Genomic DNA, 22836 nt, shown 5'->3' with positions numbered 1-22836 from the left:
CATTAAGAAGAGGCTAAAGAGCCCCTAAGTATATAGGGCGTATACAAGGCAGCAAAGGCCAAACAAGCAAAAAGCCAAAAAAAACAAACCACCCCTTAACTGGAGGCAAGCCACTCCAGGAAATCTAAAAGGAAATGCGGCTCCTCTTCCATATACAATTTAGCCCAACCCCAGATATTATATACAAAAGAATATTTAAACCTCTGAATTGCTAAACCCCCCCCCCCCCCTAAAGGCTAATCTATTCCTTTCCTTCCAAACCATCCAAAAAATGAATAACGGAATGGAATTCCAGAATTTTTTTCTTTTTTTCCCCACAAAAGCACCCCCTCAGCTATATAAAACCTCCTTTACAGTATTAGGGAACACCCACTTGACCCCAACACTAAGTTTTTTTCTTTTTTTCAAATGATGCAATTAAATTGTTGTTTCAAATAGACATTAAAAATAAAAAAATTAGAAAGAAAAACATTACTTACATTTCCAAAGGAAGGAATATCTCAAAATATGTACATCTTGTTTAGATAGGTTATCTAACAAACTATATAATATATATATATATATATATATATATATATATATATATATATCAAACTTCCCAAATTCCCCTCCCCAACCCTTTGCTTTATGGCAACAAGATCCTAGCTAAATACCACTACTAGTCCTACCCAAAAGAAATTATCAGAAATACCCATAATGCCCCTGACATAAAAATGATTCCCCAGTCATTGATTCTCTTCAATTAGCTCCTCATGAAAACACAAAGCCAATTCAGTTGCATAAGAAGGACTAGGCAGAAACTTGGAGTGGGTACTTCAGCACTATCACTCAAGTTGCTAGCTCAACCATATCTAAGCATCAAGTTGAATGAAAAGAAAAAATAAAATCCACAGGAAAAGTACCCACAATTTTAATGACAAAACGAATACTACAACATGGAAAAAAGCCAATACATAATGATCATGATGCTGCACCGCATAAATTATCTAAGGTGTAGAAAGGTAACTATGTAAACCTGATGCAGACTGCCAACTAAATTTTACAGAGAAAGATCCAGCTAATAAGACTGCTGTATTCTTCAAGGCAAACAACAGCCAGGGAACAGATGGTACCATTTTCATAAAAAGAAAATCTTGTTTGGGAGGAGCCTGATACATGCATTAGAGTTCAAAGGCATAGCCACAATGAACATGATAGAAGTTAAAGACAGTAATTTTACAAAGTTTTGACTGTAATGATGAAAGAATACAAAGGCCAAGAACTCTCTCTCTCTCTCTCTGTGAAATCACTAAATCATGTTCAGAAGTACAAGGTCAAGGGCTCAATAATGGATGGGTCTGACATAAGGCATCTAAAAGGTAGAAGCAAGGATGTTCAATGACATTGGACGAACTGATTTCCTATTTCTAGAAAATTAGAAAATTCCTTGAAACATGATGCAGAAAATTTGCAAACAAGATAATTTGAATGATCGACAGAAATCAGTTTCTGTGATACACAATCCCAAATAATTACCACCAATAGCTATCTCACACAATAATTGATCTTTATCAACTTTGCAACAAATACATCCTAACTTGTTACCACCTAGTGTCGTCTCTCATAGATACATATACCACTTCCCTAATTACAATTCTTGAAAATCATTGCATTGCTCAAATGCCAGCTGACCCCTTTATATAACAAGGGCTAAATTAGAGAACCATTAGTTACCTGAAGTGTACATTGCTAAATTGAATGCTCCCCCCACTTAACTTCAAAGGCTTTGCATCATCTTCATTCCTAATATCAGGCCTCTCCTGCAGAAATCACGGAGAAAGAAAGGTGTAGAGGATATATAAGGAAACAGTCACAGAAAAACATTTTTGCAGTATTTCAAGGAGAAGGTTGGTATTCCAAGATGAGAACAGGCAAAAAGATATTTACTAGAAGGACACCTAATGGAAAATGGAGGCAGCCTGAGTACAGAAGTATACATGGCAAAAAAAAGTAAAGGGAAAAGGAAAAAAGAGACAAGACATGCCTAACAACCACATCCCAGCTATCTCCTAAGTCTCGCAAGGAAAAATTTTCAATCTCCTTGACACTGCTAGAACACGAAAATAACACTTGAGAAAGAGGACTTGAAAAGCTAAATAATTATTATTTGAATTGTTCTTTTTTTTTTTTTTGATAAGTAAGCACAGAATTCATTCATAAGAGGCGAATTAGCCTCAAAGCATACAGGGAGTATACATGGCAGCTAAGACCTTACAAGCAAAAAACCAAAAACTCACCGCCCCTTATCAGGAGGCTAACCACTCCAGGAATCCTATAAGGGAATGCGGCTCCTCACCAATATACAATTTAGCCCAACCCCAAATGTTACATACAAAAGAATATTTAAGTCTCTGAATTGCTAACTCCCACCTCCCTAAAAGCTAATCTATTCATTTCCTTCCAAACCATCCAAAAAATAAATAATGGAATGGAATTCCAAAGTTTTTCCCTTTTTTTCCCCACAAAAGCACCCCCCCCCCCCCCCCCCCCCCAACTAAATAAAACCTCCTTTACAGTTTTAGGAAAAGCCCACTGAACCCCAAATAAGCCCAAAACTAAGTCTCACAACACTCTGGCCATTGTACAATGAATAAGAATGTGATTTGCATTTTCCTCTTCACAAGCACACAAAAAACAGCGATTGGGAAGCTGCCACCCTCTCTTCTAGAGTCTATCAAGAGTCAATATCTTTCCCCAAGTGGCTTCCCACGCAAAAAACATAATTTTAGTTGGAACTCTCTCCACCCAAATTTTATTTTTCGCAAAGACGATCTCCAAAGGCCTATCCAACCGGCTGTACGCTTCCTTAACTCTAAACTGCCCATTTCCTCCTCCCTTCCAAAAAACCGAATCTTCCTCCTAAGTTATCCTGTGTCCCCTCAACACCTGAAGCAAGTTGCCTACCATATCCAACTCTCAATCGTTAAAATCCCTAATAAATCTCAAATTCCAACCTCCTTCTCCAAAATTCTGGTCTCACATTTCTTCTATTGTCGCATTCCTATGAGCTGCCAAAATGAAGAGATGCGAGAATCTTTGGGACAACGCTATGTCCCCACACCAAAGGTCAGTCCAGAACCTAATTTTATTACCTTTCCCCACTTTGAATGCCAAGTTTTCCTAGCACCATCCAGCTTCCTTTAAAATCTCCTTCCAAACCCCCACCCCAAACGCACCCACAACCTTTTTAGTCCTCCAGCTGAAGTCCTCTTGACCATACTTCGCCAAAAGCACTTGCTTCCATAGAGCCTCCTCATCACAAGCGAATCTCCAAATCCATTTGCCAAGTAAAACTTTGTTCAAAAGGGTTAGCTTTCTTATTCCAAGCCCCCCTTTCTCCTTATCCCCACACACCACCTCCCATTTGACAAGATGAGCTTTCCTTTCCAGGTTTCCCCCACCCCACAAAAAATCTCTTTGCAGTTTTTCTAGTCTCCTTGCCATAGAATTGGGCATTCAAAAGAGGGACATTTGATACACTGGCATGCTTGCCATTGTGCTCTTTATAAGAGTGATTCTCCTGCCCTTTGAAATATATTGTCTTTTCCAAAGGGCAAGCCTCCTCCTCACTTTCTCTTCTACCCCATCCCACCCAAAGACGACCTTATTTGGCGCCCCCAAAGGCGGCCCCAAGTAAACTGCAGACAACTGCCCCACCCTACACCCTAACTCCACTGTCATCTCATCCACCTCCCCTATTGGAATGATCTTGCTTTTAGCCAAATTAATTCTTAATCCTGAAGCGGCTTCAAACCAAAACAGAATCCAACTCAAATTCGTTAAATGCTCATTTTTTGCCTCACAAAAAACGATTGTGTCATCGGCAAAGAGCAAGTGTGCAATGTGGACAACCCGCCCTCTACCACGTTGAATTTTACACCCTAAGATAAATCCCCCTTCCACAACCCTTCTGATTAGAATGCTCAACACTTCCATCCCCATGACAAAGAGATAGGGGGAAAGGGGGTCCCCTTGGCACAGCCCCTTTGAGCTTGAGAAGAAGCCAGCTGGGACTCCATTCACTATGACTGAGAACTTAGCTGTGGAAATACACCACCACATCCACCTCAGCTACTTTGAACCAAACCCCATTTTTTCCATAACCTTCAAAAGGAACTGTCAAGTAATGCTATCATAAGCCTTCTCAATATCTAGCTTATAGATTAACCCTTTCTCACTCCTTTTATTCCATGCGTCAATCACCTCATTTGCTATTAGAGAGACATCTAGAATCTGTTTTCCCGTGACAAACGCGTTCTGATAAGGGGAGACCACTTTTCCTATCATTTTTTTAAGCCTGTTCGCCAGCACCTTAGCCAACAGCTTATAAAGCCCCCCCAAGAGGCTGATGGGTCTAAAGTCCCCTAGATCCTCGGCCCCTCCTTTCTTTGGCAACAACACCAAAAAGGTATTGTTGAGACTCTTAAGGAAAACATTCTGATCATAAAACTCCTTGAACATCTCCAAAATCTCATCTTTTACAAAATCTCAGCAACTTTGCCAGAAAGACAAAGTGAAGCCATCTAGTCCTGGGGCTTTATCCCCGTTCATATCCATCAAAGCCGCCTGGACCTCAGTCTTAGTGAAAGGAAGCTCCAACATCCCCACTTTTTGAAGACTGATTTGGTTAAATTGAAGGCTTCCAATGTCTGTCCTCCACTCCGAACTTTCTGAAAGCTGCTGCTGAAAGGCATTCACTTCCCCTTCCTTAATTTATCGCTCCTCTGTCAGCCTCACCCCATTTATCTTAATTCTGTCCATGTAATTGGCTCTTCTATGGGCAAAAGCCATACGGTGGAAATATCCCGTGTTTCTACCCCCTGCCTTTAACCATAGCTCCCTTGAAGCCTGTCTCTAATGAGTTTCTTCTAAATCTACCCACTTGGCATATCCCTCCTTGGCTTCCTTCTTACAAGTTAATTCCTCCATTGTCAAGCTTCTCTCACCTTCCACCCTATCCCAATATTCCATTTGTTGGAGAGTTGCATCCTTGTTACATTCCAGATTCCCGAACATCTCCCTATTCCAAACTTTTAACTTCTGTTTCAACTCCTTTAGTTTTGCAGTCAATCTGAAGCTGGTGCTACCTCTAACCTCTATCCCCTGCCACCAATTACGGATTAAATCTTTGAACCCCTCGACTTTGAACCACATATTTTCAAATCTGAAAGGGGCAGGCCCTCTCCTTAGGCTACCCCCCTCAAGTAAAACCGGGAAATGATCTGAGGTCAACCTGGATAACCTTCGCTGGATCACCCTACTAAACTGGTCAAGCCAGCAGGGAGTTACCAAAAATCTATCTAGCCTAGCCCTTGATTGGTTATTAAGGCCCCCACTCCCCGTGAAAGCTTCCCCTTGCAACTGTAAGTCCACGAGGCCTAGCTCGTCTACAACCTGCGCAAACCTCCTCATAGCTGAGGTTATTCTCCCTTGCCTGCTCCTTTCACTTTGAGAGAGGATGATGTTGAAATCACCCCTAGACACCAAGGTCCCTCCCATATTCCTCTAATCGCCCCAATTTCTTCCCACAAACACTCCCTATCTACTCTGGTAAACAGGCCATAAACACCCGTGAACACCCAAACCACCTCATTATCCACATTCTTGAATATGCAAGATAAGGAAAGCTGTCCCTCTTCCCACTCCAATAAATCTAGAGATCTTTTATCCCAACAAATCAAAATACCTCCAGTTGAACCAAAAGCATCCAGGGCCTTCCATTCTAAGAATCTTCCAGACCCTAAACTACTCACCACCCTATCAGACATCACTTGAATTTTTGTCTCCTGAATGCAGAACAAATCCACCTTCTACTTCCTGATGACAGATTTAATTGCTTTCCTTTTCGTGCTTTCGTTCGCTCCCCTCACATTCCAGCTCAACAACTTGAGGTTCATTGGACAACCACTAACTGACCTCCTCTACCCTGAAAAGGACATTTCCTTCTACTTTCCCCCTCATAGTTAACTGAGCATTCCAATCTCTTTAACTCCCTTTCAAATCTCGATTTTTCCAATAGGCCTTTACTGTGGATCTTTTCCCTCATTTTCTTGATTTTGACCAAGAAACTCAATATTTCCTTTTCCAGCCCTTCAGTCGAAAATTCCAAAAATTGGTTGAACTTTGCTAGGCTACTTTCTTCCCAATTAAGAGCCCCTTCCCCCCTTCCTTCTTGGAATTCATACTGAGATGACCCCCCCTCCAAATCCCTTGCCACTGAGATAGGGCCATTAAACTCAACCAATTCCCAGCAGTCATTGCCATTCACACTAGGCCTAGCTGCGTCTTGGCAATTTAACACAATTCCATTTTGGCAAGCCTCCCTTAATACCCCAGAATGATAAAAAAAATTCCCCCCCTGGAGTCCGACCAAACGAAAACAAAAAAGAATGAGAAGGAGTCCCCGAATCCCTTAAACCCCCGGAGTTTGAAAGAGACCCATACCTCGAAACTTCTTCCACTAGGGTGCTGTCTGTCAACAAGTAGTGGAAGTCTACCTGCTGTTCTCTCTCAGCTTCCTTTTCCCGCATACTTAGAAACTCCAGCTCAATATTGGCTTCCCCACAGGACCTGGGTTGGGCTAAGTATTTCCCCAACGGACCTTTGTTAAGCTGAACCTCGGCCGGGCCATTGCTATTCGTAACTGAAAGCTCAAAAGGCTGCACCCCAACATCCTTAAGATGGGTTAGAAACAGCCCGATGCTCTTCCTTTGGGCCACTGTAGGCCCAAATCGCGGCCCAATCTCCACATCTGAAGCCTTCTCTTTTCCCTTAGAGCCCTTCGACCCAACCTCAGGCCCAACCCCACCAACTCTAACCCCTTTTGAAGTTGCTCCTTCAGAAAGGATTTGCGGACTAGGCCCCCGAGCCCACCTCAAGCCCAGAGTGTCCTTAGTGAGCCCAAGCAAGGACGGCCCATCTTCCGCCCCACCCACTGAGGGTCGGATCATCGACCTGAATTGAATATGGCCCGCAGTCAAAACCCTACCCGTCCTGTCCACCTGCCCTTCTGTCCCGTTAGCTGTCCGTGACAGCGCCTCTAGCCTTGCGTTACCCCACTCTTCCACTCGCGGGCCAGCGCATGCACCTACGTCGCCCCTGACCTCTCCTCTGGCACGATCTGTTGAGCCCCGGTAACCCTCCGGCTTCTATCTAATCGACGGAAACACCTCCCACCAAAGAGGAAGGTTATAAGATATCCCCTCGACTCCAATTTCCAACGAACTTGGCAACTCACCTCCCTTTGTTTTCACCAGGATCCTAGCCCACCGGAGGTTTTCCATTTTTTCCGTCAGTGGATCCATGGCTACAAAACCACCGCACTCATCCTCCACCCTTCTCAGAATGGACGGGACCCAGAGTGATATTGGCAAGCCCATAATCCTCACCCAAACTTCTTCTCTTATTTCCCCTTCTTCCAAACACCCGTAACTTGGACTCCAAAGCTCCAGACCTACCTGAATCCCACCCACCGACCTTTTCCCGGCGGCGAAAACTCTTCTGGCTTCTTCCACAAATTCGAACTCTAGAAGGGCCTAACCCTCTTCCAACCAAGCCAAACCAAGCTTTTCTTTCAGCCCCCAAGCACTCGCCATCAACCACCCCAACCTTGCCAGATTCTCTCCTCCTGCTACCCTAGGGTTCCATCTTCCAACTAAGCAGTGCCCCAATCTACTCACATTTCTACTGATTTCCTCTCCTTCTACCTCCATTCTGACCAAAAGTCTATCCTTATTCCCCCATCTCTTTCCCATTTCAGCTTGCAGTCTTACAGGGATCGACTCTTCCTTTTTTCTCTCCCTTCTGTTCAGGTTTGCGATCAGATCCCGTACAACCTCCGCCATAGCTGACCATCCCCCCCTTTCCCCTCCGCCTCTCGGGATACAGATGTTGTATCTCTTCTCCTCCGCATCTACAACCCCTAACCGGATAAAGCTACCCGCCTTGTTGACTTCGCGCACCATGGAATAACTTCTCCCCTTCTCCCTCCAACCCTTCTCCCATTTATCCTCTTTCCCATTCTGAACGCACTGATCCAACCCCTCCAGAAAGATCCTAACACTTGCCGGCCCCAGTCTATCCCATGACAATACCCCCCTCTTGCTTTTCACAATGAATAATAGGGTTTTACCTCTTCTCTCCTCCACCTCTACTTCAAAAACGTTCGACTCCACCCCGAAACACTTGTCGTTTCCTCCGCTTCTCCGTTTGGTTATCTCCCTTGTCGCCATAGCCCTCGCCCTCGCTCTCACACTCTCTCGCCCTCGCTCATTGGTCTTATTATTTGAATTGTTAGGGACAAAGGAGATTTAAAAGCATGTTTCATGATATATCATGGGCAACTCACAAGCAGGAAAAAGATTTCATACTGAAAGCCATTATTGTATTACCATGGATAGTCTAGGAGCCATGGCTTCTCACTGAACCGGTTCTAGATTTTCTCCCCCTTTTCACATAAGGTAGGATCAAACCCAAGTCATCCTCTCTGTGGCTGTCATCATTTTACCACACAGCCAAGACAACTACAGTCCAACAGGTCCTTGATGTTCCATGCCTATTTGGCAACACTAACATGAATGACAGATGTGGAAATATAACATGGTGGTTGCTAAACTTTTTGGGTTCTAAATATTGTACAACAATACAAACAATGATGAGAAATACTTCAAGCTAGCCTAAGAAGAAAGGTAACTGATGGGAAAGAAAGATGAACAATAAAAAGAACCAGGGGATAAGATATACATGAAGCTCAATACAGGGTCCAAAAAGACTATAATAGAAAAACATCTTGGGGGCATAAGATCACTAATAAAGTTCTCTAACAATAAGGCCACCAAGATAGGCTCAGATGAGCTTATTTCCACACCTTTCTCTGCTTCTTGCAAATGGAATTTCATGCTAACAAGTTAGAGCTTCTTTGATAAAAATAAAACAAAATAAAAACACCCACGAAATGCCAAAAGCGAACAAAGTAAAGCCCACCCAAAAACCAACTAACTCACAAATAACAAGAATATGATCTGTGAGCATCTTGACTATTCTACACCAAAGCCAATTCACCCAAAAAAGAAAAATCCCCCCTCTCCTCATCAACTGTTCTTCAAAAAGAATCTTAACCCCAACTGTTTTCCAGGGCGAAAATCCTCAACTTTAGCAGGCCACCCAGACACCAGACCAACCAAAATGGAAAGAAAATGAACCATCACAATAAAGAACCTTTGAGAAGGATTTTACAGAAAAGCAACCATTTTAACACCTTCCATCTAAGAAAATCTCCTCGCTCCTCTTTCAGAGCAAAACTAGAACTGCAGGCCATGAAAAAGACCATCATCTCAAGTCCCTAATCCTCAAATTAGATTACCAAAACTTCTATCATGTAATAAAAAAGGTTAAACCCTAGGTCACCAGGTTTTGGTTATCTGGTCTCTTATTTGTTTATCTTTTAGGGTTTCTTTGGTCTCTTACTTTTGTTTGGCATGATTAAATTTAAAAGGAAAAACTAGTTTTGATTAGTAGCAAGTCAAGACTTATGTTATGCATAAGATGTTCAAAGAATGAAAAATCAATTTTGTGTGCAAATCTGGACATCTAGTGGGTTGTGTAAAGGAAGATGACTAAATGGCTTGACATAATTTGATCCAAGACAGTTTTAGTGATACCCAGTGAAAATTGTTTCTAACACTTCTTATGGGAATAGAAGATGATATCCCTCGTTTAACTAGGATTTTTTGGGGGGGGCTCTATAAAAAATAGTAAAGATTTAGATTTTTTTTAGAAAAAAGGACGATCAAATAATGGAATGTAATTATATGGACATTACATATGTGATCCTCAAGTTAGTTGGCTAAGAAGTAATTATGATATAAACAAACCAATAAATAAATAAAAAGGAAAAAAACCTAATTTAAACTTTAAATATCCCATAAAACAAACCCTTGAGGCTTGGCTCAAGTAGTAAAAAGTTGGGAAGGGTCTATAGGAGGTTCCAAGTTCAAGTCTCAATGGGAACAAAAATTACCTTTCCAACGAAGGAAAAAAAAAATGTCATCCCATGAAACAATTCAAGCTTAGAACATTAGAAAGAAGTAAAATTCACACCAATAAAAGCCCATAACACTTAACTATCTATAAAATTAGAAATTTTCCTTTCGAAAACCCCATATTGTAGTTATCCAAATAAATTAAAATAGAACTTTAAAAGGACCTTAGCCAAAAAAAATTGAAAAAGTTATTCTCTAAGGTTCTGTCTTATTTGGAGCTCAATTGTTTTTTTAATCAAAAACATCAAATTCATTGTAATGAATTCAAAGGAATGGTAAAGGACAAATAGAAAGAGTACGAACTCCTCAAGTGGGAAAGAAGTCCTTTACAAAAGATATTACTTAATTTCTTGCTTAGCTAACTAATCTACAATACGATTAGCCAAATGCAAAGCATAAGACAAAGAGCATCCCAACCCACTAGCTACACCTATAATTTGGCAAAGCCGCTCATCATATTCCCACAATCATTTTTTCTTCTTAGACAACCCATGAAATAACAACTCTAGAATCTCCCACAATCCAAAGATTTTAAAGACTAACCAGGCTTTCTTTGGTAGGTTTTAGGGGAAATTTTTTTTTTCCAACACTATACTACAATAATCTCTAATCATGCCTCCAATTCCTAATTGCTTGTATTACACCCATCAAAAGATAGTGCTACAAAACCATTCAGAGGCAAATTCCACATTGTACATATATCCTCAAGGACCTCAACAATCCTCTCAAGACCTACCAACAAGGTTCCATCATAGAAGTAGAAACCTCAAAGTAGTGTTTGCAAAAGTTTTAGTGAGAGAAACAGAACAGGATTGAGGAAGTCAAGGACCAAACCCTCACATCTAGGAGGAAATAGACATGAATTGGAAAAGGCATGAAAAGCTCACCCTCCTTAATTTCCATATCAAAAATTTTATCAAAGATATCAAGGACTTTTATTTCATTATTTTAGTTGGTGAGTTGTATAAGCTTCTAGTGGACATGTTGGCAAATAAGCTCAAAAAGGTTATTGACAAAGTTGTTTTTTATTTCCAAAATGCCTTTACCGAGGGTTAGCAAATATTGGATGCAGTTTTGATGGTTAATGAGGCCATTGATTCTTGAATCAAGAGCATAAGAGTTGGTGAGGCTTGCAAATTGGACATTGAAAAGGTTTATGATCATGCAAACTGAAAATTCCTCCTTTTAAATAGCATGGGCTCAAAAAAAAAATGGGTTGAGTGAATTAGATTTTGCCTTTCAATAGTCCATTTTTTAGAATTAGTGAATGAGACTCTATCTAGGTTTTTTCAGATGCCTAAGGCAGAGAGATATGCTTTATCCACCTTTATTCATTTTGGTGATTGAGGCCTTGAGTTGAATTACAAATTAAGCCGTAAATGGAGGTTTTATTAATAGCTTCAAGGTAAAAGATTTTGTTCATTAACAAGTCTCCTTCCCTCTCCCTCCTTTTTAGGCTAGCAAGGAGCAATTATGATATTTATGATGGATGCTTCTTTATTTTGAAGTATTTTCAGGCTAAAAAATTAATTTGGAAAAGAATTCATTCCCATGAAAAAAGGTGATGCAGTTGGCCCGCCCCAATTATACCTTTCAAAAGGTGGTAGGCTCACTTTATTGAAAAGCGTCTTCTCTACCTTCCCAATTTATTCTATGTCCCCTTCCATGATTCCAAGACAAATGCAACTCAAATTAGAGAGAACTCAGACAGATTTTCAAGGCAAGTGAACCTCCTAATATTAAGATGCATCTGTCTGTTTCTGATAAAAAAATAAAAATAAAAATAAAAGATGCATCTGGTTAGATGGGGTAAGGTGTGTTTAGAGACAAATGAGGGAGGGCTAGCAATAAAAGGTCTATAGTACTGAATAAGACCTTCTTAGGAAACGGTTATGGAGACTGTGAGCAGGAATCTGTGCAAAAAAAGTCACTATGGGAAAACCTCAGTAAGCTGGTAGGGGGCTGGTGCTCTAGAATTGGTAGAGAAACTCATTGTTGTGGGCCTTGGAAAGTGATAAGTAACCATTGGGAAGATTTTCAAACAAAGCTAACATTTCCATAGGAAATGACCAATTGAAAAAAATTTAGATAGATAAATGGTGTGGGGGACAATGCTAGAAAATCACTTTTTGACCCTATTGGATATAGCAGTCAATAAAGAAGTTTGGGTTGTAGATTATTGGGATGCAAGAGAAAGGAGAATGGCTTATTGGAATCCATGGTTTAGGAGGAAATTTTTAAATTGGGAGTCTGAGATATTGGTGTTTTACACTTTTTGAACAGGTTGTCCCTTTGGATCAACATTATAGACAAGTTAGTGTGGAAGACTGACAAACTAGTGTTTTTTCGATCATTCCTACAACATCTTTGTGTCCTAAAAATTTTTTTATCCTTGCCTAGAGATTTGGGCTTCCATGGTGCAATCCAAGGTTAACATCTGTTGGACTTTAATATACAAGTGTTGCTTATGCAAGAATCAAAAAGGGCTGACTACATTCTCATCCATTGCAAATGATCATCTGACCTCTACCCCTGGTTTTTGTTCATTTAGCAGTGTGAATCCTTTCAAGTAAGGTCCATGATCTTATCATTGAGTGGCATGAGAGCTTTGTGGGTCAAAGAAGGAATTTGTATGGAAGATGAGCCCTTTTGGACTACTTGGAAAAAAGAATAAAAGAATCTTTAAAGGCATTGAGCATATTTTGTTGGCAATAAAAGACATTTTTTTAAGTCTTTGCTTTCTTAGTTAAGATGCTCAAGGATGGGTATCAACTACTTCGTACTCAACTTTCATATAGTTTGTGCTGGTAGTTGTACAAGGTATTTTTAGTTCTTATTTAGTGCATCTTTACACCTCCTATGTACAAGGGTTGCACCCCCTTTTCTGTTAGATGTCTTTTAATGCATATCGTTTACTTTGCTTTACAAAAATAAAATGAAGTTCCGAGGCAACATGGAAAATTAAGGATCTAACATGCATGAAATCCATGGTGCATAGGTCCAAGAGTGAGTGTTGGATGTGGTATGTGCCAATGCATCTAGTCCTTTACACCACAAATTTTTGGATATTGGGGTACAATTAAAACGATCTTAATAACGGGTATAGACACTTGGATACAACATAATAAAAGGAAAATAAAATAAAATAAAATCAATTCAATATCCACAAAAGGATATCTTTCATAAGATCTGTTTTTTTTTTTTTTTTCTCTATTTTATCCTTATCTTTCATTCTTATCTTTAAAATATTTTTATTTTATTTTTTAATTCCTTTTTTTTTTTTTTTTTTTGTTAGAAACAAAAGCATGTTCATTAGAAATATGAGAACACAAGAGAAGAATGAAAAATCCCTTCCTAAATTACAAAACCCAATAAAAAACAATGGGAAAGAAGTACACTTCACTAGACATCGAAACAATTTAACATTGTTTTTTAACCCTTTTTTGATCCACATAATGTTGAGATAATGCACTTGAAAGCTATAATAGCAAAGGCTAAAAAAAGATGAAATAGATCCCCATATCATCTCGAAAGTCCACTTGTCCTAAAAGATCCTTACATTTCTTTCTTACCATATTATCCGAATCAAAGTAAGACAAACAACGTGTCATAGAATTTTGCCTCTAATAGTGCTCCCTAAACCCTTAAAGAAATGGCCAAAATGTCATTGACACTTCTAAAAGGAACCCACTCCAAATTGGCTAGTCTAAATAGCTTAGAAAATACCTTCAAAGTCATTGAATAGTGAAAAAGGTGATCCATCGATTCTCCATTACCCATACACATAGTGCAACAATCCAAACTAAGGGCTTTAAAACATCTTCTCACCTAAAACAAGCCATTGGTATTAGCCCTCTTGTTGGCCACTAACCAAGCAAATGCCTTGACCATTGATGGGAATTTCAATTTTCATATGAATTTTGCTAGAGAGAAGAAAAGAGGAGTTGACTAATTAGATAAGGCTAAGAAAAAATAGTTGACTAGAAATAAATTGGAGGGCAATAATGGCCAAACTCTCACATCTAGGAAAGCGTTAATAGCTTAACACAATTGAGAATAGACATGAGGATTTCAAGATCCTATATCTCCAAACAAGTGAGGTTTTGTTGAAAGTTAAAGTTCCAACTTAAAAGGGAAGAGAGTCTAAGGATCATTGTCATACCCACAACCATGTCGTGTCGTGTCATGTCGACATAGGTAGGAGCCTTTGAATTGTTGACTTGAAACAATTAGGAATTTAGTACAATGGAATTGATTCCCCCACAAATATCTTTCTAAAAACAAACTTTGTATCACTAACCACAAAAACATGAATAAAACAGGAAATGCAAAGTAAGTACACATATGCAATAGATTTCCAAAGGCATCAGTGCAACCACTAAACAACAATGTTGGCATCCCATCATTTGGAGCTTGACTATCTTTCTTTCACATTGGAAAACCAAACTTCAATTTCAATTATATTTATCCCCTAAATTAGAGAACTCATCCTCAAGCTTTTGCCATATTCAACATTAACCATTCTGAAAAAGAGAACACATAAATAAATAACTGTTGAAATTTGGCATTCAAAGTTAGGGTTTTTAATTTAGGAAAGTATTTTAGGAATAAAAAAGGAGAGATCATTTAGGATGATTCAGTTTCCTAATTTTAGGAGAAAATCAAGCTAGATTGATTTTTTCTTATTCAGTCATTTGTGTATATATATGTGTATGGTGTGTACCTAAAAAATCAATAAAGGAATTCAGAAATTCTTCATGGTATCAGAGCTAGTTTTCTGAAACCTTAATCCCTTCTGGCCACCTCTTATTCAGGCCATCATTCATTCCGGCCAAATCTCTCTGGCCATCTCTCAATCCGACCATCTCTCATTCCGGTCATCAGTCTCTGTTCTCAGAGCCAAGGGAGAAAACGCTTTCCGGTCGGTCGAATCGTCGTCAGAAAAACATTCACCGCCGACGACTTTTCCGGCGAACTTTTCCGGCGACGGTTTTTTTCACACCGCAAGGAGCGTCTGGAGGAGATCTACAACTTTTCCCAAAACACCGGAGCCAGAAAATCATCCACGCGCCGCCCACGCGCGTTTTTCCGACCGGCGACCGCATCTCACGCGCCGGGCGCGTGAGGGCGCGTGAGCCACTTTCCGGCGACGCGCTTCCTACTCCAAGCTCGCCTGACGCCGACCAGCCACCCTACGTACCTGTTTCTGCCATCCAAGCCCTGCACGTGCCTCTTTTGGGGTCTTTTTGCCTCCACGAGCCCTCCGATCAATTTTTCCGACGTCCTCCGGCTATTTTTCCTCAACTCCAATCCCTACACGTGCCTTGGGAAGTGTTCTCACATGACACAAATTAAATGGCCATAACTATTTACAGTGGTCACAATCTGTGTTGCTGTTCATTTGCGGTAAAGGAAAGGATGAGTACCTCATTGGAGAAGCAGCCATGCCAGAAACTACAGAACCAGGTTTCAGGAAGTGGAAGATTGAAAACAGCATGATCATGTCATGGTTTATCAATTCCATGAACAATGACATAGGTGAAAATTTCTTGCTGTTTAGGATTGCAAAGGACATATGGGATGCAGCCAAAGAAACTTACTCAAGTTCTGAAAATATTTCAGAACTTTTTCAGGTTGAATCAGCCCTACATGACTTCCGCCAAGGAGAGCAGACAGTTACTCAGTATTACAACACACTCACAAGGTATTGGCAGCACCTTGACTTATTCGAGACTCACTCATGGAAATGTCCTGATGATGCAGCAACATACAGGAAAATTGTGGAACAAAAGAGACTGTTCAAGTTTTTCCTAGGACTAAACAGGGAATTGGATGATGTTAGAGGCCGAATCATGGGCATTAAACCCCTACCAAGTCTCAGAGAGGCTTTTTCAGAGGTTAGGCGTGAAGAAAGTAGAAAGAAAGTGATGATGGGATCCAAAGAGCAACTTCCCCCAACATTGGATGCCTCTGCCCTTGCGGCTCGGTCATTTAATAGTAGTGGTGGAGATCGTCAGAAACGGGATAGGCCTTGGTGTGATTATTGTAAGAAATCAGGCCATTATAAGGAGACTTGCTGGAAGCTTCATGGCAAACCGGCTGATTGGAAACCAAAGCCACGGTCTGACAGAGATGGCAGAGCACATGTGGCTGCCAACTCTGAGAGCACATCTGTTCCCGAGCCGAGTCCATTCAACAAAGAGCAGATGGAGATGCTACAGAAACTATTAAGCCAAGTTGGCAGTGGCAGTACTACCGGTGTAGCCTTCACTGCTAATCGAGGAGGAATGAAGTCGTGGATAGTGGACACAGGTGCTTCTGATCACATGACAGGAGATGCTACCATTCTTCAAAATTACAAGCCAAGTAATGGTCATTCATCCGTTCATATTGCTGATGGTTCAAAGTCAAAAATTGCCGGGACAGGTTCTATAAAACTTACTAAAGACTTATATCTTGACTCTGTTCTCCATGTTCCAAACTTGGATTGTAATCTTTTGTCCATTAGCAAATTGGCCCGTGATCTCCAATGTGTTACTAAATTTTATCCAAACTTGTGTGTTTTTCAGGACTTGAAATCGGGGAAGATGATTGGCAGTGCTGAACTGTGTTCCGGGCTCTACCTCCTCTCATGTGGCCAATTCTCAAACCAAGTCTCTCAAGCAAGTTGCGTACAGTCTCAGAATATGTTAGAGTCTTTCAATTCTGTGTCAAATTCTAAGGTCAATAAAGTAGTGAGATTATAATGTTACACTATCGCCTTGGTCATCCTAACTTTGTTTACCTTGCAAAATTGTTTCCCAAATTATTTATCAATAAAAATCCAGCATCTTATCACTATGAAATTTGTCAGTTTGCAAAGCATACTCGAACAGTCTATCCTCAAATCCCATACAAACCTTCGACTGTTTTCTCTCTAGTACATAGTGATGTGTGGGGTCCCTCCCGGATAAAAAATATTTCTGGCACTCGATGGTTTGTGACATTCGTTGATGATCATACATGGGTAACATGGGTTTTCCTTATGAAAGAAAAGTCAGAGGTCGGACACATTTTTCAAACCTTCCATCTTATGGTTCAAAATCAATTCAATTCCAAAATTCAAGTCCTCAAGTCAGATAATGCAAAGGAATACTTTACTAGTAGTCTCAGTACTTATCTTCAAAATCACGGCATTATCTACATAAGTTCTTGCGTTGACACCCCACAACAAAATGGGGTGGCTGAACGCAAAAATAGACATCTCTTGGAGGTTGCCCGGTGCCTTATGTTTTCCTCTAATGTTCCAAACTATTTCTGGGGGGAAGCTATTCTCACAGCTACTTATTTGATTAACCGTATGCCATCCAGAGTGCTTACCTTTCAATCCCCACGTCAACTTTTCTTAAAACAATTTCCTCACACCCGTGCAGCCTCTTCTGATTTACCACTCAAAGTATTTGGTTGCACGGCATTCGTTCATGTGTATCCTCAAAATCGTAGCAAATTTGCTCCTCGAGCCAATAAGTGCATTTTCCTAGGGTATTCTCCAACCTAAAAAGGGTACAAATGCTATTCTCCAACCAACAAAAGATTTTACACCACCATGGACGTCTCTTTCTTTGAACATGTCTTCTTCTATCCCAAATCTCATGTTCAGGGGGAGAGCATGAATGAACATCAAGTTTGGGAGTCTCTTCTTGAGGGTGTACCTTCTTTTCACTCAGAGTCACCAAATCCTTTCCAATTCGCGCCCACTGAGTTGTCCACACCCATACCGTCATCAGTCCAGCCATCTCCTGTGACCATCCAGTCTCCCATGCCTATTCAACTTATAGCCCCACAACTTGCTAATGAGAACTTACAAGTTTACATCAGGAAGAGGAAAAGACAGGAATTAGAGCACGGATCACAGTCAACATGTGGCCAATATATTGACTCCAATTCAAGTCTTCCTGAAGAGAACATAGGTGAGGATAGGGCTGGAGAGGTGTTAATTCCCAGCATTGATGATTCTACTCTGCCGATTGCATTGAGGAAGGGTGTTAGGAGATGTACAGATCATCCAATTGGGAATTATGTTACATATGAAGGGCTATCACCATCTTATAGAGCATTTGCTACTTCTCTTGATGATACTCAGGTTCCCAACACAATACAAGAGGCATTAAAAATTTCAGAATGGAAGAAGGCAGTACAAGATGAGATTGATGCACTTGAGAAGAATGGGACGTGGACTATCACAGATTTGCCGGTTGGGAAGAGGCCCGTGGGGTGCAAGTGGATTTTCACCATAAAATACAAAGCAGATGGATCAGTCGAGAGATTCAAGGCTCGTTTGGTAGCTAGAGGGTTTACACAATCCTATGGGATAGACTATCAGGAGACTTTTGCTCCTGTTGCAAAACTGAACACTATCAGGATTCTTCTCTCATTGGCTGTCAATCAAGATTGGTGCTTGCAACAACTGGACATAAAAAATGCGTTTCTAAATGGTGACCTAGAAGAGGAAGTCTACATGGAAATACCACCTGGTTTCGAAGGAAGTATGGCAAAGAATCAGGTTTGCAAACTCCAAAAATCCTTGTACGGCCTTAAACAATCTCCCCGAGCCTGGTTTGATAGATTCACAAAAGCAGTCCTGAAGCTGGGCTACAAACAAGGTCAGGCTGATCATACTCTATTTGTCAAGAAGTCTCATGCGGGAAAATGGCCATATTGATAGTCTATGTTGATGATATTATTCTATCTGGGAATGATATGGAGGAATTACAGAATTTGAAGAAGTATTTGTCAGAGGAGTTTGAAGTTAAAGACCTTGGAAATTTGAAATATTTCCTTGGTATGGAAGTGGCTAGATCAAGGAAGGGAATTGTAGTCTCTCAAAGAAAATACATACTCGATCTTCTTAAGGAGACCGGTATGCTTGGATGCAAACCAATTGATACTCCTATGGATAGTCAGAAGAAACTTGGTATCGAGAAAGAAAGTACACCGGTAGACAGGGGGAGATATCAGCGGCTTGTCGGGCGCTTGATTTATCTCTCACACACTCGGCCAGATATTGGCTTTGCAGTGAGTGCTGTAAGTCAATTCATGCACAGCCCCACTGAGGAACACATGGAAGCAGTCTACAGGATTCTTAGATATTTAAAAATGACACCAGGGAAAGGTCTATTCTTCAGAAAGACAGAGAACCGTGACACTGAAGTATACTCAGATGCGGATTGGGCAGGAAACATCATTGACAGGCGGTCCACTTCTGGATATTGTTCTTTTGTCTGGGGAAATCTTGTTACCTGGAGGAGTAAGAAGCAATTAGTTGTAGCCAGAAGTAGTGCAGAAGCTGAGTACAGAGCTCTTGCACAGGGAATCTGTGAAGGGATTTGGATAAAAAGGGTTCTTAGTGAACTGGGGCAAACGAGTTCATCTCCAATTCTGATGATGTGTGATAATCAGGCAGCTATAAGCATAGCAAAGAACCCCGTGCATCATGACAGGACCAAGCACGTTGAGATTGACAGACACTTCATCACAGAGAAGGTGACTAGTGAGACGGTTAGATTGAACTATGTTCCTACCAAGCACCAAACCGCAGACATCCTCACCAAAGCTTTACCTAGGCCTAACTTTGAAGACTTAACTTGCAAGCTGGGATTATATGATATATATTCTCCAGCTTGAGGGGGAGTGTTGAAATTTGGCATTCAAAGTTAGGGTTTTTAATTTAGGAAAGTATTTTAGGAATAAAAAATGAGAGATCATTTAGGATGATTCAGTTTCCTAATTTTAGGAGAGAATCAAGCTAGATTGATTTTTTCTTATTCAGTCATTTGTGTATATATATGTGTATGGTGTGTACCTAAAAAATCAATAAAGGAATTCAGAAATTCTTCAATAACATGTTTGCTTTTGATACCAAAACTAATGCAACCTCAGTGAAATGGCTATAAATTAGAGACAAAGATGTTAAGAACAAAGGTTGAAACTCTGCAAACACGGTTTTAAAACAGATTCTGCTATTTCGAGCAAAAATGGCTCAAACCCATGACTATGGGGCTAAACTACAATGCCCTAAAGATAAAGAGACAAGGAAATACTAATATCAAGCTTTTATTCTTCTTAAGTCTAAGATTGTAGAAACCATCATAGGATGCATTTAAATAGACTTAAAGCTCACCAAAGGGAGCCCATCTTCCCATGACTATCAAGTTGAGAGCTAGTGGTTTCCTCATGATAAAAAAAAAATAAAAATTCATGTCTACATACACCAGGCATATCCATCCCAAGTTACTTGGGTTAGAAGTTATTTCAGCCCAAGTTAACTATACCGTAATTTTCCTGGACCTCAATTATTGCATGAATGATTTAGGGCTGGCCCATTATAAATAAATAAAACTCAAACCTTGAAACATCAACCCAACTGTAGAAAACAAATTCCAAAATGCCCCTTAAATACTAAAATCCAAATTAATTAGGGTGGAAACTATAAAAGTGGAACTTTAAGAGGAACCTAAGTTGAAGTCAAACAGGTCACACCCTCAAGTTTTCTTTCTTTAAAGCCTGATCATCTGCCTTTCAGATCCAAAAGCTGCACCTCAGTTGTGGTTGCATCAATCAGAATGAAATACCCCTTGTTAGTTGGGTTTCCTCTTCATTGATATAGAAATTTTCAATGGAAAGGTTGTCTAAAAAGTAACATAACATTTTGTTTAACTCATATTGGATCCTTTTCTTCTTTTTGCAAGTGAGAAATTAAAAAACAAAATTCAAAAAAGTGAAAAATGCAAATAATGAATTAATAAATTTTTTTTCCTATCACATACAAAAATAGGGTAGCATTTGTGCAAAATAAAAAAGATTTGAAAAAGAATACTGTCAGCCAAAAGAAGAACTAGTTTTTCTTTTGCCCTCATCAACATTATAGCAATTCCAGATCTCAATCAGCCACAGCAAAACATTCAAGCTATATTTTAAGGAATAAACACAAAGCCACATGAAACTATGAATGTTAAGCTTGAAATTGTATGTCAAGGCATAAACACAGAAGCATGTGAAACTATAAACCATGGAACTCCAAAATAAACTATATAACAGATAAAACTAACAGAAATTGAACTTGACATCAATGAATCTTAAACTGTCAGGAAAAACTAGAGGGTATTGCTTAAGTAATACCTCAAGTAATTGAAACATGGATTTCATGTCAACAAGACTTTGTATAGTTTCACGATACACACTGCCGAGAAAGTTGAGTGGAAGAGATAGCTGAAATAGAAGCCCATTCACCATAACCTGTACATACCAAAATAAACCCATAATATGAGAGATCATTCTTAATCATTTTTCGAAATGCGTAGAAGTTCTACAAGTGTTTATGAAGAAGAATTTTTCACCAAATCACCAACTGTCATCTCGCCATTCATAATCCCATGTGAACATAACACCATAGCTGTTGATAGGGCGGTGCTAAATATTAAGTTTTGGCCAAAGTTCAAAAAAGCAAGACTGCGTTGCGTTTTTAAGGCAGCATCTTCATACCCTGAAAGATAGCATCATTAGTAGTATCTTCATACCCTGAAAGATAGCATCATTAGTAGTAGCATAAAACAAATATTTAAACAAAGTCAGTCATTTCTATCCCTAGAACCTATAAGATATGGCAATTTCATGATATTAGATAGTTTAATCCTAAGTGTCACCCGTGTGGAAGCAATACTTGCTTTAAGGCCATCATCAAGCAGAAAATTCAAGCGAAGATTGATCATTGCCTTGCTCAATTGAGCAATCCCTCTTGTGCAAGCTCCTAGAGTTTGTTTTGTATGAATGTTGATCATTTACATGTTAGGAGCATTCATTTTATATTCATTTTTTTATAAGAAACTATTCTCGTGTTAAAAAGTAAAGGTTTGCACAAAAGGAAGAAGGATTAGAAATCATTCAGGAAAGGAAAGAAAATATGGTATATAACCATTAAAGCAAAAAAATCCCACAATCGATAGCATTGGCTTCCAACCCCAAAGAAAATTGAATACCAAAACTCAAGGGAGAGGAAGACAATAAGGAACTATGCTATAAGTACTGTTTGAAAACTTATGAAAGAAGAAGAAAGAATATTTGTCAAGCGTAGTTCAAAGATTCTAGGATTGTTGGAATGAGCTAAACATGTGGAAAAATTGAGAAGGGAAATGTCATTTATTTTGAATAGAATACACATCTGGTTAGGATAAGCCATAGGAGTGTTATATAAAACCGAAACTACCCTAAACAAAATCCTTATAAATTAGTAAACTAAATCCCTATAAATCAGGGATTAAATCCCTATAAATCATAGATTACATCATCTCCCTGATTTAAACCTATTTACATAAAATATAAAGTCAAGACTCGTAAAGAAACATGTTTCTCTACACGCCCTCTCAAGCTAGTGAGTGAATATCATGCATTGCCAGCTTGCCAATTATTGCTTGAAACACGATATTGTTTAGACCCTTGATCAGCACATCGGCAAGTTGACTGCATGAGGAAACATATGGAGTGCACATGAAGCCACTTTCCAATTTTTCTTTAATAAAGTGCATGTCTAACTCCACATGTTTGATCCAATCATGTTGCACAAGATTATGTGCAATATCGATCGCTGATTTGTTGACGCAATAGAGTCGGTGCTTCCTAGTTAATCTTAATATTTTCAAGAATTATTTTCAGCCATAGTAATTCACAAATCCCAAAAGCCATTGCTTTAAGTTCCGCCTCGGCGGCTGACCTTGTTACTACA

The 22836-nt window shown here is 39.7% G+C and overlaps 1 protein-coding gene across 3 annotated transcripts in view; it reads right to left on the bottom strand.

Moving 5' to 3' along the window:
• LOC117916571 (ABC transporter B family member 25, mitochondrial) overlaps positions 1-22836 on the bottom strand; it is a 68187-nt gene that overhangs the window by 25248 nt on the left and 20103 nt on the right. For all 3 annotated transcript variants that reach the window (XM_034832670.1, XM_034832668.1, XM_034832669.1), the window contains exons 10-12: positions 21455-21600; positions 21237-21353; positions 1714-1799 (exon numbers count right to left, since the gene is read on the bottom strand). In XM_034832670.1, coding sequence (XP_034688561.1) covers positions 1714-1799; positions 21237-21353; positions 21455-21600 — 349 coding nt within the window. The remainder of the gene's footprint in view (positions 1-1713; positions 1800-21236; positions 21354-21454; positions 21601-22836) is intronic.

Source organism: Vitis riparia, chromosome 6 (genome assembly GCF_004353265.1).
Source record: "Vitis riparia cultivar Riparia Gloire de Montpellier isolate 1030 chromosome 6, EGFV_Vit.rip_1.0, whole genome shotgun sequence".
In the NCBI taxonomy this organism is placed as follows: domain Eukaryota; kingdom Viridiplantae; phylum Streptophyta; class Magnoliopsida; order Vitales; family Vitaceae; genus Vitis; species Vitis riparia.
This window is presented reverse-complemented; position numbering and strand designations above follow the sequence as displayed.